The following is a 17,257-nucleotide window of genomic DNA, read 5'->3' as shown; positions in this document are numbered from 1 at the left end:
AAAAATTACTCCAGCTCCTAATCATAATGGAGTAAGAGAAGTCAAGAAAGGAAACGGAGTACAGTAAGGTGGTCTAGACAAGAACAGGACCAATGGAAACAGAAAGAAGATACTTTCAGTCCTATAGAGGCACCTTCCTACATGTGGTGATGGATATGTTCATGAAAAGAGAAAGAGGTCCAGGTTTCTAGCTTGAGCATCTGTCAAAGGTGAAGCTGACATTTATTTATCAAGAGAAGGAACAGATGTTAACATCTCGATCCAATGAAATTTCGGTATCAAAACTAAACACAAGGTCAACACATGCATAACTAATAATAAACAGAATGATGGTGTTACCACATACACTTTGGATACTACTCATTAGAAATGCAGCTCAAGACTGGACTGATTTTGAGTACACACACCCGACGTCCTGCGGCTCAAATGTTTACAGTCAAAAATACCTCAAATATTTTCTACAGATAAAGTTGTTAATCCGGTTTTCTTCTCCTTTTAAATGTACTAAAAAGTCAGTTGTCCCACAGATGTGAGCTCTTCTGTCTAGAATGCCATCCGTGCCCCACTGCATCCATGCCTACGACTGAACTGCGGAAAAGATGGGAACAAGGAGAAGCAGATACCTTGAACTCTCGCTGTCACTCTCACTTCTTCGATCACTCCTCCATTCTTCCTCTTCAGAAGAACAAGAGCCTTCACTCTGATCACAGGAAGTCTCCTATTGGCCAGGGTAGGGTCGGGGGGGAGATGTAGATAAAATAAAAATCCTGATCTTGGAGATTAAACAATACAAGTCAAGAAAAACTACACATTGTCCTGATCATCTTAGGCCATCGGGCAAGAAAAGAGTTAGACGGACTTAAAAAAACAAGAAGTAAATGTCCTTACTATATTCTTTTTCTTAACAAGCATAAGGCATTAGAGTCTAAGACTTAACCCTACTACTGTTGATACAGCCGGCCCTTCTGAGTGAAGCTCGTAAAAAGTCAATGTAGATGTTCTCAGCATTTTGTTGGACTTAGGCCACCGTGACAGGTATGCAATGGGCTCTCGTCGTTCTACTCTCACTCCCATGACGGACGTTGTGCATCTTTCCATATGATCTATAGATATTCTTTGATGAGGTGTCAGGCATTTTGCTAATTCTTAAACTGGATTCTTTGTTTTCTTATGAATGTGTTTTAAGAATTCATGGTATGTTTTAAATACAAGTCCTTTATCAGATAGCAGTTCTACAAATATCTTCTCCCAGTCAATATGCTTGTGTTTTCATTCTCTTAATGGTATCTTTCCCAGAGCAGATTTTAATTTCAATGAACTCTAGCTTGTCACGTTTTTCTCTATGGGATTGTGCTTCTGGTGTTCTATCTAAAAAGTCACTGCCATTGCCAACGTCCCCTATATTTTACTGTATGTTATCTTCTAGAAATTTCCGTTTTACATTTTATATTAAGTTTATGATCCATTTTGAGTTAATTTTTGTGAGAAGTCTCTGTCTAGATTTTTTTTTTAAACATGTGAATATCCAGTCATTCCAACACCATTTGTTGAAAAACTATGTTTTATCCACTGAGTGGTATTTGCTCCTTTGTCAAACGCTACTTGCTATTAGTCTATTTCTCGGTTTCCCTATTCTGTTCCACTCAACTATTGTCTACGCTTTCACTAAACTCATATTGTTTTAAAAATTACAGATTTATACTAACTCTTAATGTCAGGTAGTGTCAGTCCTCCAACTACTTTCTTCAGTATCCTAGGTCTTTTACCTCTGCAAGTAAACTTTAGAATCACTCTGGCAACACCCACAAAATTAACTTGGGAGGGACACCTGGGTGGCTCAGTTGGTTAAGCAGCTGCCTTCGGCTCAGGTCATGATCCCAGCGTCCTGGGATCGAGTCCCACATCGGGCTCCTTGCTTGGCGGGGAGCCTGCTTCTCCCTCTGCCTCTGCCTGCCATTCTGTCTGCCTGTGCTCGCTCGCTCTCCTCTCTCTCTGACAAATAAATAAAATCTTTAAAAAAAAAAAAAAATTAACTTGGGATTTTGATTGGGATGGTGTTGAATCTACAGATGAATCTGTGAAGAACAGACATCTAACAACAACAAACAGCAACAGGGTCTCTCCCTCATTGACTATGGAAATACAAAATACAACATGGCCACTCGGGAAAGTCTGGAAGTTTCTTACAAAGCTGTCCAACAGGGCCTTATCATATGATGCAATAAACTTGCTCCTTGGTATTTACCCAAATGCATTAAAAATATTGTCCATACAAAACCGGTATGTGTAAGTTTATAACAGCTTTATTCATAACTGCCAAAACTTAGAAGCAGCCAGCATGTCCTTCAGTAGGTGAATATATAAACTGTGGTAAATTCAGACAACCGAATATTACTCAGTTCTAAAAAGGAATGAAACATCAAGCCACAAAAAGTTATAGAGGAAACTTAAAACTCATATTACTAGAAAGCAGCCAATCTGAAAAGGCTCCATACTGTATAACCCAACTATACGGCATTCTGGAAAAGTCTATGGAAACAGTAAAAGGATCAATGGTTGCCAGTGGCTCAGGAGGAGGGAGAGAAGAGTAAGTATAGCCAGTGGGGTTTAGGGCAGTGAAACTGTTCTGTCTGATGCTGTTATGGTAGATACTGATATGGCATTTGTCAAAACCCACAGAACTATACAACACACGGTAATCCCTAATGTAAACCAGGGAATTCACCTCACCAGTTATAGCAAATGCACCACACTAATTCAAGACGTTACTAATAGAAAAGACTGTGTGAAGGGAAGAGAGTATATGGGAATTCACTGTACTCATTGTGTAATTTTTCTGTAAACCTTTAACTGCTCCAAAACAGTCCTTTAAAAAAAAAAAAAAAAAAAGATTTTATTTATTTGACAGCAATCACAAGTAGGCAGAGAGCCAGGCAGAAAGACAGAGGGGGAAGCAGGCTCCCTGTTGAGCAGAGAGCCTGATGTGGGGCTCAATCCCATGACCTGAGCCAAAGGCAGAGGCTTTAACCCACTGAGCTACCCAGGTGTCCCCCCCTTTTTTTTAAAGGGAAGAGAGGGGAACAAACAACTTTCTGATTGTCACAGCACCAATGGTTGCAATCCACTTTAAGTTCTGGCCATGAGTCCCAGGCAGGTACTTTTAAACTGAGGACCTTTTCCTGTAACAGCATTTACTTTAGGAGCTTTAATAATAGACAATGAAAATGTCAGTAAGATCCAAAACTCAAAAGGGAAAATATCAAGTTAATATCTACTTTTGGGGGCGTCCAGGTGGCTCAGTTGGTTAAGCCTCTGCCTTTGGCTCAGGTCATAATCTCAGGGTCCGGGGATCAAGTCCCACAATGGGCTCTTTGCTCAGTAGGAGTCTGCTTCTCCCTCTGTGCTCTCCCCCTCTCTCAAATAAATAAAATCTTAAACAAAAAACAAAAAACAAAAAAACCCTATTTTTGTTTAATTCATATGAATAAGCAAAATGTTAAGTCAAAATATTCTACAAACTGTTGTTCAAAATGTGAGCCCAACACTATTCCAGGAGTACATTCTAGGCCTAGCACAACAGAACTACTAAATGGAATGTGCTTCGCATGCTCAAATCAACTTTTTTTTTTTAATCACAGTAATAAAAACTTCAAAGCTACTACCTCGAAACCACACACCATATGAAATGTCTTATATGTGTTATCCCAACTCTCCAAACACCTATTAACATAGGCAGAATTAAGAACAAAAAAAAAAATTGGGGCGCCTGGGTGGCTCAGTGGGTTAAGCCGCTGCCTTCAGCTCAGGTCATGATCTCAAGGTCCTGGGATCGAGTCCCGCATCGGGCTCTCTGCTCAGCAGGGAGCCTGCTTCCCTTCCTCTCTCTGCCTGCCTCTCTGTCTACTTGTGATCTCTCTCTCTGTCAAATTAAAAAAAAAAAAAAAAAAAGAACAAAAAAATTAAGAAATTAAGAACTAAGAAAACTAACAACACTAAGTTTCAGAGATTCTGATTTAACTTGCCCATCAAGGTGGCATAATCTACTTGAAACTTTGAGTTACTTTTCTTTAAAAAAAAAAAAAAAGTCCTAAGATTACACAAGCTTCAACCCACAAAACTTAGATCCACCCTGCCTCTGAGTGTTTTGCTGTCTCCCAGGCCCTATACATTACTAGCTCTTCATCTATAGGAACACCCAGGAGTAAGAAAAGTAAAAGTAAATAACAAGCCTGGGGTCACAGGAGGATAAGTACAGGAACTGGAATTAAAAATCTGGCTAACCTTCCTACCATCAGTGCTTTCCAAAACAAAATGGAATGGACCAACATGAATATACACAATGCCACAATCTCTATCCTACTGCCATACACATTACACACACACCCCCATCTCCACCCAGCCACAAGAGCCCCCTCACCCCCACCCCCCTGCAACAACATAGGTGAATGAATTCGTATCGATGCAAGTAAAACCAAGGACACCAAACCACAAAATCATGATTTTAAAAGGTCAAGTGGTTTTAACATTCCACATTATCTATGCTTCCATTAGTTTAAAAAGTTCCTCATTACTTAAAAACACACCAAATTAATAAAGACAAAAATTCTAAGATTGATACCAGTGATGATTTAAAAAGAAAAAAAAAATCTATAATCAATCCTGGTATTTCAAAAAGAATATAAGAAAATAAGCATTAATTGATATCCCCTTAGCAAAATACGGTATGTATGTATACTTTAGACACCTAAAATAAAGCATCTTTCTTAACGTGACAATGGTAGACTGTATCCACCAACAGGAATGCGGACCCATGTCTCTACAAGCACTCCGCGCTGCGCTGGAAGAACTGAGGAATGCCGTTAGACCAGAGAAATCCATGAGAGGCACAAAACTTAGGAGTGAAACTAGGTATCCGTGCAAAGGAGAAGATACCTGAAAACCTCAGAAAATTCAATGATAAAATTAACCCAAAAATTCAGGAACACAGCAGAATGTGTAAAAAATTAAATCTGTTGAAATCAGAAACCTTCATCTATGCCAAATAATAACTACTTAGAGGCCGTAATGGCAGAAAACTCCCAGCACCTTACAAACTACAGATAAAGAATTATATATCCCTAGTTATAAAGAATTTTTTTTAAGATTTTATTTTTATTTATTTATCTGACAGAGAGAGGGACAGCCAAGAGAGAGAGCATAAGCAGGGGGAACAGCAGAGGGAGAGGAAGAAGCAGATTCTCCACGGAGCAGGCAGCCTGAGGCAGGGCTCGATCCCAGGGATCATAACCTGAGTCAAAGGCAGGAGCTTAACAACTGAGCCACCCAGGTGCCCCAATTATAAAGAACTTTTAAAAATTAAGGCAGGGGGATGTGCTTGGGTGGCTCAGTTGGTTAACCGTCCGACTCCTGGCTCTTGATTTCGGCTCAGGTCACGGTCTCAGGGTTTTGAGACCAAGCCCTACATCAGGCTCCACACTGGGCAAGGAGCCTGCTTAAGATTTGTTATCTCCCTCTGCCCCGCCTCCCCCCAAAAAAGATAAAAATTAAGGTTCAGGGCAGGGTGAGGAGAGGCCAAAAACATGATAGAGAAATGACCAAAAGACATAAATACACAGAGCATAAAGATTTAAAAAAAAAAAAAAACACTAAATATAGAAGAAATGTTCAACAACTTCACACATAATATGAGAAAGTCAAAATAAAACTTTCTGTGAAATAAACCAAAGACAAAAGAATACTGCACAATTCCACTTACAGAAGTCCCTAGAATAGGCAAATTTATAGAGAGACAGAAAGTAGAAGGCAGGCTACCAGGGATGGAGAAGGGAAATAAGAGTCAATGGTTAATGAATACAGAATGTCTGGGATGATGAGAGAGTGCTAGAAACATACAGTAGTAATGGCCGCACACATCATCCATGTAGTTAATGCCAATGAACTATATGCAGAAAAATAGTTAAAATGATCAATTTTATATTTTACCACACTAAAAGAACAGCCAAAACATAAAAATAAAACTATACTAGGACACCATCTCTCACCCACTAAATTGGTAAAAATTATTAAGTATAACATACTCTGTGGGCTAATGGATAGGGAAACAGGCACTCCTAGGTGCTACTGGTAGGAATGCCAAGTTGGAAGCCTCCTTCAGCAGGAATTTTTTTTATCACTCTCTCATACAACTCATAGACATCTATCTTTGGACCTGGCAATCCCATTCCCAGAAATGTACTCCCAAATTGCATCTCCGACAGGACAAAACTACATACAAAGACAAAAAGATTATTCACTGTAACACTATTTATGACAAAAACACCGGAAATGTCCAAAATGCCCACGTGAGAAAGTGGTTAAATAAACTGTTACAAGCCCACAATCACATGTGATGCAACTCTTAAAAAACACAGAGAAGATATTTAAGAACCGATATGGAATGGGTTCCAGAATATTTTAAGTGAAAAAAGTCAAGGGCAAAAGGGCATCTATAGTATGCTCTATCTTGTGTACAAAAGGAGAAACAATAAAATCTACAGGTATGAAAAACACAGAATAAACCAGAAACTAGTGAGGATAGGTGGGAATGTTTATCGTAACTGTCCAAAACTATTAAGAAAGGGTTAAAACATGCTCAATTCACTATAAATAAGAAGAAACTAATGTAAAAACAGTCTAATCACATAAAACAAAGTCAGATAAATTAAAAGGCTGGTGATAACAGCAGCTAGCATGATTGGATATTAGGCACTATTTTAAACAGTTCACAATCAAGTTAAGTTCTCACATCTTTGAGGAATACATGCTAACACTGACTGCTTTTATATATCTGGACAGAGCACAAAAAGGTTAAACAACTTGTCTGAGTGGAAGAATTTAGATTTAATCTCAAACACTAACTGAACTACTACTGTAATGCTTTGTAACAGAATTAAATGAATAGTCTGTCCATCCATATGGAACAATTCAAACCTCAAAACATTACTGATTAGAAAATATTAACATCCTATTATTAATTTTTAAAGACTCTACAAAAATACTGGCTTCCCCCCAAAAAATCAAAATGAAGACCACTAATTCTACAGGATTCCTTAAAGTCAAGCCAAGGGGTTAAAGAAAGGCTTAGATATGACAGCAAAAGCACCAGCAACTAAGTTAAAAAAAAAAAAAAATCAACTGGATTTTCTCAAACTTCATGAAACTTTTGTGCTTCGAAGGAAACCAACCATCCAGTAAGTGAGACGCCAGCACTGAATGGAGTGTGCACACACCCTGTATCTGCAAGGACTCACATCCAGAATAGAAACCTTTCACGGCAATAACAAAAAAAGACAACCAGACTGAAAAACAGGCAACAGATTTGCACAGACAAGAAATAAGCACATGTTCCACATCACTAATCATTAGGGAAATGCAAATCAAAACCAGTGAGCTAGCCCTTCACTCCCACTAGGATGGCTAAAACCACTAGTACAGACAATGCCAAATGCTGATAAGGATGTGGTGAGACTGGAATCCTCACACATTACTGATGGAAATATAAAACAGTGCAGCTGCTTCGGAAAACATTTTAGCAATTCCTCAAAAGATGAAAACACAGAGTTACCACATGACCCAGCAAACTGACTCCTAGATACCAAATGAAATGAAAGCCTATATTCAATCAAAAACCTGTCTGTTAGTAAGCTGCATTATTCAAAACAGCCAAAAACAAGTGTGGATACATGCCACACAGGGATCAACCTTGGAAACATTATGCTAAGCAAAAAAAGCCAGTCACAAAATCATATTGTATGATTCCATTCGTATTTAATGCCCAGAATAGGCCAATCAATCCATATAGACAGAAAGTGGGTGCCTGGAGCTGAGTGAGGTGGGCTGGGAAGTAACTGCAAATGAGTGTAAGATTTCATTTTAGAGGCAATGAAAATATTTTGAAATTAAATAGTAGTGATGATAGTACGATTCTGTTAATACACTAGAGCTGCTGGATTATACAACACTGGTAGGGTAAGTATCTCAACAAAGCTGCTAAAAATTCATCTTAGACTCTTGGCAGATACAAAGGAAAGAATTAAGACAAATTATTGAACATTATTTTATATAATTTGAAGTTACAACACTCACATGTCTCATAGAGCTTGAAGATTCATTTCCAGAAGATAAGTCAAGCCGGCCAAAATTTCTTCCACCGTAATTTGGGTATTTGCGCCTGCACGTCCTCTGCCTAGACTGTGACAGCAAAACCACCGAGTCAGACTGAAACATAAACGTGCAGACGGAGATCAACACCCAAATGAGGACAAGCATCAGTAGGATGGGCATTCTTTCAAATTCCAAAAGGAATTTAAGGCAAAAATAAAAAACAACAACACTTCAAATACACACACACACACACACACACACACACACACAGAGTTAAATTAAACTTGGCATTTTTACTTAGAAGACATGGTTTGCCATTAAGAATATAACAATAACCCAAAATGGATATCTCTTAAAATACATATCTTAGAAGTGAAAATATATATTCGAATATTATCATGCTGTCACCAACATTAAGGAACACAAGTATAGATTAATATCTGAAATAATCCTCAAATATTAACCCTGCTTATTTCCAGATTTTAAATTTTCAGAGGATTTATTTTCAGTACTTTTCAGCTCTGCTTGAATTTTTGAAATGTCATATTTTGTCAAAACAAAATAATTAAATAATCTTTAAAAATCATCCAAATAAAATAGACTGCATTTTTTTAAAGGGTGGAGGGAGCCTGCTGTTCCTCAAATACCCAAGTTGTATGAGAAATCACTCAAAACACATTTTACTTGACTGATAAATTAGTTTTCACATTAGTGTCTTCTGTGTGATAATGACTGGTGTCTTATCATTCCAATACATCACTGGCATGATTTTTTTTTTTTAAAGATATTATTTATTTATCTGATAGAGAGAGAAACAGCGAGAGAGGGAACACAAGTAGGGGGAGCAGGAGAGGGAGAAGCAGACTTCCTGCTGAGCAAGGAGCCCAATGCGGGCCCTGATCCCAGGACCCCGGGATCATGACCTGACCTGAAAGCAGACGCATAATGACTGAGCCATCCAGGCGCCCCCAAAATATATTTCCTTAATAAGAAGTTTGAGGGAATCTACCTAATAACCCTACAAAGAACTGTAGGCCCAAGATGGAAAAGAGAGTGCAAGCAACGAAAGAAAACCCTAGAATTTCACTCTGGAAGAGAAAGCTGAAGGGTCGAAAGGTAGGCAAAACACTGACAGACTAAACTAATTAAATTAGGCTCACAAAAAATTGCAATTGAGAGCCTTCTATGTGTGGGAGAACACTCCAGGCTTTGGCTATTCGATCAAAGGGTACTGCCTAGCCCTATCAGTAAACCACATTAGAACAGTAATCCAAAGGAACTATGGCCCCATCCTTGCTTGGATTAAGGCAATAGAGGCTTGAGAGTGGCCCTAGCAGTTTACCAAAAGCAAACGTAAATCTTCTCTAGGGGAAGAAATATCCTAGACTTCAAATAATCTCTAACATTTAACATTCAGTCAAACCACAGATAACAAAGTAAATGTGATGGTGAAATATGAGGAAAAAAATCAACAAGCAATGGAAACAGGGGAACAAGATATTAAAATAATGAAATTATCAGACATGGATTTTTAAAGTAAGCATGGCTGATTTATAAGAAATTAAAATAATGAGAACTTTAGCAGAAAACTGGAAGCTCTAACAAGGGACTGTGTAAAAATTCTGAACTGAGAAAAACAATAACTAAAACTAAGAACACAATGGGTTTAACACCAGATTACACACAGCTGAACAGAACTAACAAAAGTGAAACAGACGTCAGGAAAAAAGTTCAGAAAAGCAGCAGCCTAACGGAAGAGAATCAAGCAGTAAAAGTTTAATACACATGTAACTCAACGTCACGAGAAGGGAAACATATGCTATGCAAGCACTAGCCAAAGGAAAGCTAGCAGAGCTGTATGAAGAATCTGGAGAATAAAGCATTACTAGAAATAAGGGGTGAAAATTCACAATGAGAAAAGGTTCAATTCAGTAGGGAAAAAGGAAATTCTAAAGGTGTATGTACCAAATAATAGAGCGGCAAACCACATAAAGAAAAACAAGTAGAAAAAGAGGAATGTACAAACATAATGAAATTTTCACACATACCTCACTACAGGTAGAAGCGCACTCCCTCTGAAATGCCACAGGGCATAAAATACCAAATGGAAGATACACATATCCTATAATCCAAAAATTTCACTCCAAGGCATATACTTAAAAGAAATACACAGATACCAAGAGATATATACAAAATGTTGAAAGAAGAATTATGACTGATAGTCAAACATGAAAACAACCCAAATGTCCTTCAAGAACAGACTAAATAATAACCAGCATAGTCCTCAAAGGAATACTATACAGCAATGAAAACAGGACTTCACCTACTCACCACTATACAGGTAAATTTCATCTAGCCAAATGACCAACCCAGATAAAAAAGACTGCATACTGTAGGATTCCACTTAGTGTTCCTTGACATTTTTGCAACATTGTACCCCCTACAGGAAACTCTGAACTTTTTCCTAATTTGCTCCCAGACAAAATGTAATGTCACAGATCTATATGGTCAGTGTTTACACACTGTATCTAAGCAGGCTTGGTACGTAAGATGGTTAAGTTATAAAGCTTAGACTTTTTACTCAATACAGCATTAAGAATCATAATTTTTGAATTAGAGATTAAATTGAAAATTTTAAAGCACTTCACATTTAACATAACTATTTCTTAAATTTTAATATAATTTAATTGCACAGACTATATCAATATAACCAAATTAGAAAATTATAAATACTTATGGAACAGCAATGTAATCAAATTTTTTAAAATTTTCCAAAATTTATTCTTCCAGCAAAAGTAGAACTGAAAAAATTTATTAGTTTCTTTAAAATGATTTTAGTGAACTTTCAAATTTTTTTCATGAGAAAACATATTAACTCAGGCCAAAGATACTCATTCAGTCAACACTTTTTCTTTTCAATACTCAACATAGTTAAATCACTTTTAAGTTAAAGACAAAAACTATTTTTACTTCATTCTCAAAGCTAAGTCATACAAAATTATCAAGGATCAAGCTGAAACGACAAGGCAGGTCATGGCAGCCAGGCCTGCACAGGCCATCTGTCATGACGTACCCTCAAGACTGAGTGGTGAACTGAGAGCAAGTCCCAAAAAACACAACCACTTTCCAACAAAGTTCTGTAGCACTGATCTCGCAAACACTGTGCATCTACCATGAATCAATGTTAATGCTGCTCATGTGATGTTCATGAAAATCAAAAGAGAAACTAAATATTAAAGAATGAGATTTTCTCCAGCAGGATGAGCGCTTTGAAGGGTCACAAACCACTGTTAACATCTAAAATTTTTTTTTTTTTTTTAGTTTATCATCTGGATAAACTTCAGAAAGAGATAAAGCTAACCAGCAGTTTTAGAAGTCAAGTAGCTGGCTAGCTGTAGAAGTCAGTGAGTGGGAATGGACTTGAAATGTTTGCAACGAGCCTGTAACATTCTAGCTCACAACTAGAGTGATTATCGAAGAGTAGTTCCTAAAATCCTTCAGGAATGTTAGGCAACTTCCTTCCCTCATTTCTCCTTTCCTAACAGCTGTACAACCTTATGTCTACTATTTTTAAATCGTTCCTAACAGTTGTACTCTTTCCTAACAGCTGTACAACCTCATGTCTACTATTTTAAAATCCCGAAGAGAAGACCTTGAACAAGAAATATTCTACCTCCGGCAAAAGTTACTAATATTCTCACTGATCCCCCCCCAAAAAAGTATAAATTCAGTTTTATCTCTAGTTATTCGTAAGAAAACAGAATTTAAGTTACCTTTTGTGTGAGCTGGAGAGTCTTCCTTTTTCTTCCTATTATATAAAGATTTCTTTCCTCTTCACCTTTCTCTATTCTGAAATCTTCCAATTTCCTACAAATACAAGTATCCAGTATATTGGTTAGTGAACTGATAAAGTAAACGATATAAAGAGGAAAAAAATAATCATTATGGTTTTGGTCATCATAAGGTTATATACTCTTGAAATTAATACAGAAAATTTCTAAAGTTATAAAAAAAATCAAGCTATACTTTACGTTGGAAATTTAATATAAATATAATCTCAGAGGTAGTTAGGAGGTCCTATGTTCCTTTTTTTTTTTTTTAAGATTTTATTTATTTGACAGAGAGAGAGCGAGCACAAGCGCGAGCACAAGGGAGCCTGATGTGCGCCTCGATCCCAGGACCCTGATATTATGACCTGAGAAGAAGGTAGATGCTTAAGGGACTGAGCCACCCAGGTACCCCCTACGTTTCATGTTTAAGACAGAAATAATTATTTATATTTTCATTGACCCAATACAGCCAACTCACACAGGATCTTTCACTGTTAGCTACTCAAAATCTCCATATGAATTTTCCAAGATTGCAATTCCTTTCTCTAAAGAAATAAAAGCAGAATCCTCCTCCAAATTTATTCAAACTGCATATTTTATAATTTGTAGAAAATCAGAATAGCACTGTTACTAGCACTTCTAATCACTTCTATCTCTCAACTCATATGATACAGAAGATTATTCTGTGACCAATTTCAAAGCAAGGAACCTTCCACCATGAGAAAGGTACCGAAGTTCATTTTCCTTTTCTATGGTTAGAGAATTCAAGTGACTAAAAGTCCTTTTTCAGGGCGCCTGGGTGGCTCAGTGGGTTAAAGCCTCTGCCTTCGGCTCAGGTCATGATCCCAGAGTCTTGGGATCGAGCCCCACATTGGGCTCTCTGCTCGGCAGGGAGCCTGCTTCCTCCTCCCTCTCTCTCTGCCTGCCTCTCTGCCTACTTGTGACCTCTATCTGTCAAATAAAATAAATTTTAAAATCCTTAAAAAAAATTAAATTAAAAAAAATTTTAAAAATGAAAGTCCTTTTTCTCTAATTTGAACATTGTTGAAAACATACGGCTTCGGGTTTGTGTTCAATTTAAAACCCCACTTGGGCCAGTTTCACAACTGGAATATTGGCCATGCTCCAAGATGTAAGCAAATGCTCCGAAAGAGAATATGCACAAATGCCCTAAGGTAAAAACTGATTTCTACAGAAATTGCACTTTCCTCAGGGTACATATGCAGCCCACGCTCAGTATACAGCAGAGCAACACTCTATCTATACGGCAACTCTAAATCAGACTCAGTCCTTCGCAAGCTGTCTGTTTCACCAATTTCATGTGTATTTAAGAACTACATACGGTTTTTCACTCATAGCCAAATGGAATTCTACCCCATAGCTGTATGCTTCCCTTTGTTTTGAAAATGAAATACTACATACACTTCATTCTCAATCAATAATAAAGCAAAGAACATTCTAGGCCTTCCTGAGTATCATCTTCAACTCTGTGCAATTCCATGGTTAAAGTAGATGGTCCATTAAGAAAAAAGATAAAGATGACAGGATGGACAGAATTAGCATGAAAAGAATGAAAAGAGTTTCTACTATTACTGAATTAAGACAAATTACATGCCTGAGATTCAGCTCCAACCAGAACCGTGTCTACTGTGAAGCAATACTATGCGTTCATCATTCTGCACACCGGGGCCATTAATTGTCTTATGCTTTCACCTATTACCTAAATTTTTCACAACGGACACATACTACTTTTACAGTTGGGAAAAAAAACTTTTTTTGATCCTCATCAAATGCCACCCTAAGTGAAGTTATGTAAAAATTCTCATTGCTCCCGCTGGAAGGACTGCTATCAAGAGCACTGACCATTACTCCATCACTCAGCATCTCCTTTACAAAACCTCACGTGTGTTTTACAACATAGTACTACAATAAGATGCACTCTTCCTTGGGAAAATTTCATTATAGCAGACAGCTAGTTGATGCAAAAACTCCATTCTCCTTTTCTTCCTTTGAAACAGAATCTGTTTTTATCACGGCTCTTTGTTGCTCTACATACAAACTATCGCCTAGCCTCCTCTGTAGCTAAGTATGTCCATATGACAACATTCTTGACAATGAGTTATGAACAGAAAAATGAGATGTGCAACCATTAAGGCTGCTTAAATGAAGTCCCTCAACAAGGAAAGTCCTTTTTGCCTCTTTCTTCTTTATTCTGGCCTACATCTCCACCACCATCACAAATGCAGATATGTGATGGCTACTGTATGCAGTCCAGCTATCTTGGACTTTGAGGTGACTTTAAGCCTGGAAGCCATACTATAAGATGGAGATCAGAAACAGCCTGAGTCCCGGATTAAGCAGGGAACCATGGTTCCATCCCAAAACTATCTCCAATCTTCAATGTTAAGAGAATAAATATATGCCTGTTTAAGGAATTATTCTTCAGGCCTTTCACTCCTGGTACCTGTCTGCTTCCCTTGTTTATGACAACAAAAAGTATCCCAAAATGACACTTTTGGTTCTGATGACTAAGCAACTCAGACGCAATTTTAAGGCTTAATTAGAGCATAGTACATACATGATAGTGATTTTCTGTATTTCTCATCCCAATTCTAGATTTTGCTTTTCATTATGTTACTGTATATTTGTAAACATTCTTATTCACCATACAATATGTAAATACTACATTCCTCCACCAATCACTGAAACTCTTCTGCCTAAACACATGAAGCACGTACCTTTACAAAACTATCTTCTAAGTATTAGTTATTACGAGACATAAGAGAATACTGAACATTTCAGATTATCAGTGAAAAGGAACATTTGCTACCTCTGTTTCATTAACTCAAAAAAATCAGCAGGTCACACCTCAATAGCAAAAAAAGACCCTACTGCCCAGACTGTAATTATAAAATTATTTCCCACTATAAAAAAATTAGGCTACTTCAAGAATGATTCCACATCCAGGATGAGAAATTTACATGATGAATCTATAACACCTTGCCAGGCCTGACAGCAAGGGCGCTACAGAAGGGTATTATCATCATTCAAAAGGACTCAAGAGGCACCCTGAAGAGACTCCTCCTGGCCAGAGATAGAAAAACTTAATAAAAGGATATCAGAAATGAGCTAAATCACAGAGGTGTGATTTATACAGTGAAGAACACAAGCACAAATTGGTCGTTCCTGGGGGTGGAAGGGAGTAAATCTTCAGTTTGAAGGTAAATAAAGTAAAATAAGCATATATCATGTCTTTTTTATACAAACTTTCCCACTAGGTAATCGAACAGTACATTTGGGTAAATTTCTTTTTTAGATGTACCCACTGTAACAAATAAAGACTCAACAGAGTTGAGCCATCACTGTTTTATGGCCCCAGTAAGTTAAGGAACCTAGCCGGTGAGCACCAATGCCTGCCGTCATCACAGAAAGAGTATACAGATAGGTGTCTTTTGACAAAATTACACCACTGAAGAAACAGTCTTGCAAAAAACTGAAAACATGACATCAAACAACTGGAAATTTATTTTTTTTTTTTAAGATTTTATTTATTTATTTGACAGACAGCGATCACAAGCAGGCAGAGAGGCAGGCAGAGAGAGAGAGGGGGAAGCAGGCTCCCTGCCGAGCAGAGAGCCCGATGCGGGGCTCGATCCCAGGACCCTGAGATCATGACCTGAGCTGAAGGCAGAGAGGCTTTAACCCACTGAGCCACCCAGGTGCCCCAAACAACTGGAAATTTAAACACTGACTGGACATTTGGTTCTACTGATGTATTATTTTATAAAGGTATGATAATGGCCCTGCGGTAGCTGAAGACAATTCCTTATCTTTTAGAATTACAGAGACGTAGTTATAAACAAAAATATATGTCTGGTATTTATTTCAAAATAACACTGAATGGATAAAAGTAGGTATATGTAAAGATGAAACAGGAATGGTTAAGAAAAAATTTACCACAGGAAAAACTTAGAAAACAATTTCAACATTTTCCTACCACAATTAAAATAGATTCCAATCCATTACTAAAATATATTTATATGATTATTTATACCAATAATGCAGTACAAAAACCTGTAAATAACCATATAGATATATTTTTGTAGAAAGAAACAATATTAATAGATATCCTAAAACAAACCTAAATATGCCTAGTGGTACCTCTGGTACAACCACTCTTCGCTTCCAAGCCTGCAAGTCACGTTCTGTAGCAATCTGACTGCGAGGAGCGTTCTGATGCATCTGACGAACACCTTCAACTTGTCCGCTACGACGCAGACCAATATTTGGAGGGGACTGGATGTCTAAGCTCAGTCTTCTAAAACCTGCAGGAAAATTGTCAAAACTGATTCCAAAACAAATTTCAATCTAATATGTATTTTACACAAAACAGGCATATACATACAGTCCTCCTAATAACATACAAACCAAAAACACAAATCCAAAAACTTTGGAAAAAGAATCACAATGTAACTGAGATCAAAATACAGAATACAGAACAAACATTAACTTCAACTTCCATTTTTACTAGACTTCCTGAAATCTTTTATGGTATTTTCTATTATAATGCCGTATTTACCATCCTAAAGGCTCTGCCTTCTTCAAAACTGTACACTAAAAACACATCTTTTTGGAAAATTTAGCATTGCAGCACAGTCTCCTCAAATTGTAGAGGCTTTATAATAAGAACTCAAACACTAACATCACTTGTGACTTTAAGAGATAATCTGAGCCACTCGGGCAGGTAAGCTGCCAGAGTGGATATTAAAACCTCACAAAAGGCCGAGTGAGGAAAGCTGGCAGCACGTGAACTGGAGCTGAGAGAGTGGAGGACAAAACAATGCAGATAGCAGTGAGCCCCAAGCTTGTGCAGAACTGATCAGGTGGGCAGAGGAGACAGGGCAACCCCTCGTGAGTGGAGGTCAGCAGGATGAAGAATGGAGACCAACGTGGTGTCAGGTGTCACAGATAAAGTGCCTGTTCTCTTAAAATACCGGAAGAAGGGGCTTCTGCTATTAATGCAACAGAGAAACTGGGGCTGTATCCTTGTCTGCAGGAGGCTATAAAATTCTACTCCAACTCTGCCAGCTCTCCTGGGCCTGGGCAAAACCCACATGACTGAACACAAATCCCGCGTCCTTCTAGGTACAGCATTCTGTTTACCAATCAAATGGGAACCAACTTGCATTGCACCACACTTCATCTACTGTAGAGAACATTATATGACTCTATTTTTTTTAAGTAGGCTCCATATCCAGTATGGAGCCCAACGTGGGGCTTGAACT

The 17,257-nt window shown here is 37.8% G+C and overlaps 1 protein-coding gene across 3 annotated transcripts in view; it reads right to left on the bottom strand.

The window, feature by feature from the left end:
* BRWD1 (bromodomain and WD repeat domain containing 1) overlaps positions 1–17,257 on the bottom strand; it is a 115,043-nt gene that overhangs the window by 43,844 nt on the left and 53,942 nt on the right. For 2 of the 3 annotated variants that reach the window (XM_047719871.1, XM_047719878.1), the window contains exons 18-21: positions 16,114–16,297; positions 11,916–12,009; positions 8,125–8,256; positions 624–718 (exon numbers count right to left, since the gene is read on the bottom strand). In XM_047719871.1, coding sequence (XP_047575827.1) covers positions 624–718; positions 8,125–8,256; positions 11,916–12,009; positions 16,114–16,297 — 505 coding nt within the window. The remainder of the gene's footprint in view (positions 1–623; positions 719–8,124; positions 8,257–11,915; positions 12,010–16,113; positions 16,298–17,257) is intronic. The other variant, XM_047719885.1, reaches the window with a different exon arrangement.

This window comes from Lutra lutra, chromosome 1 (genome assembly GCF_902655055.1).
Source record: "Lutra lutra chromosome 1, mLutLut1.2, whole genome shotgun sequence".
Lineage (NCBI taxonomy): Eukaryota > Metazoa > Chordata > Mammalia > Carnivora > Mustelidae > Lutra > Lutra lutra.
Note: the sequence above shows the minus strand (reverse complement) of the source record. Positions and strands in the feature narration are given on the sequence as shown.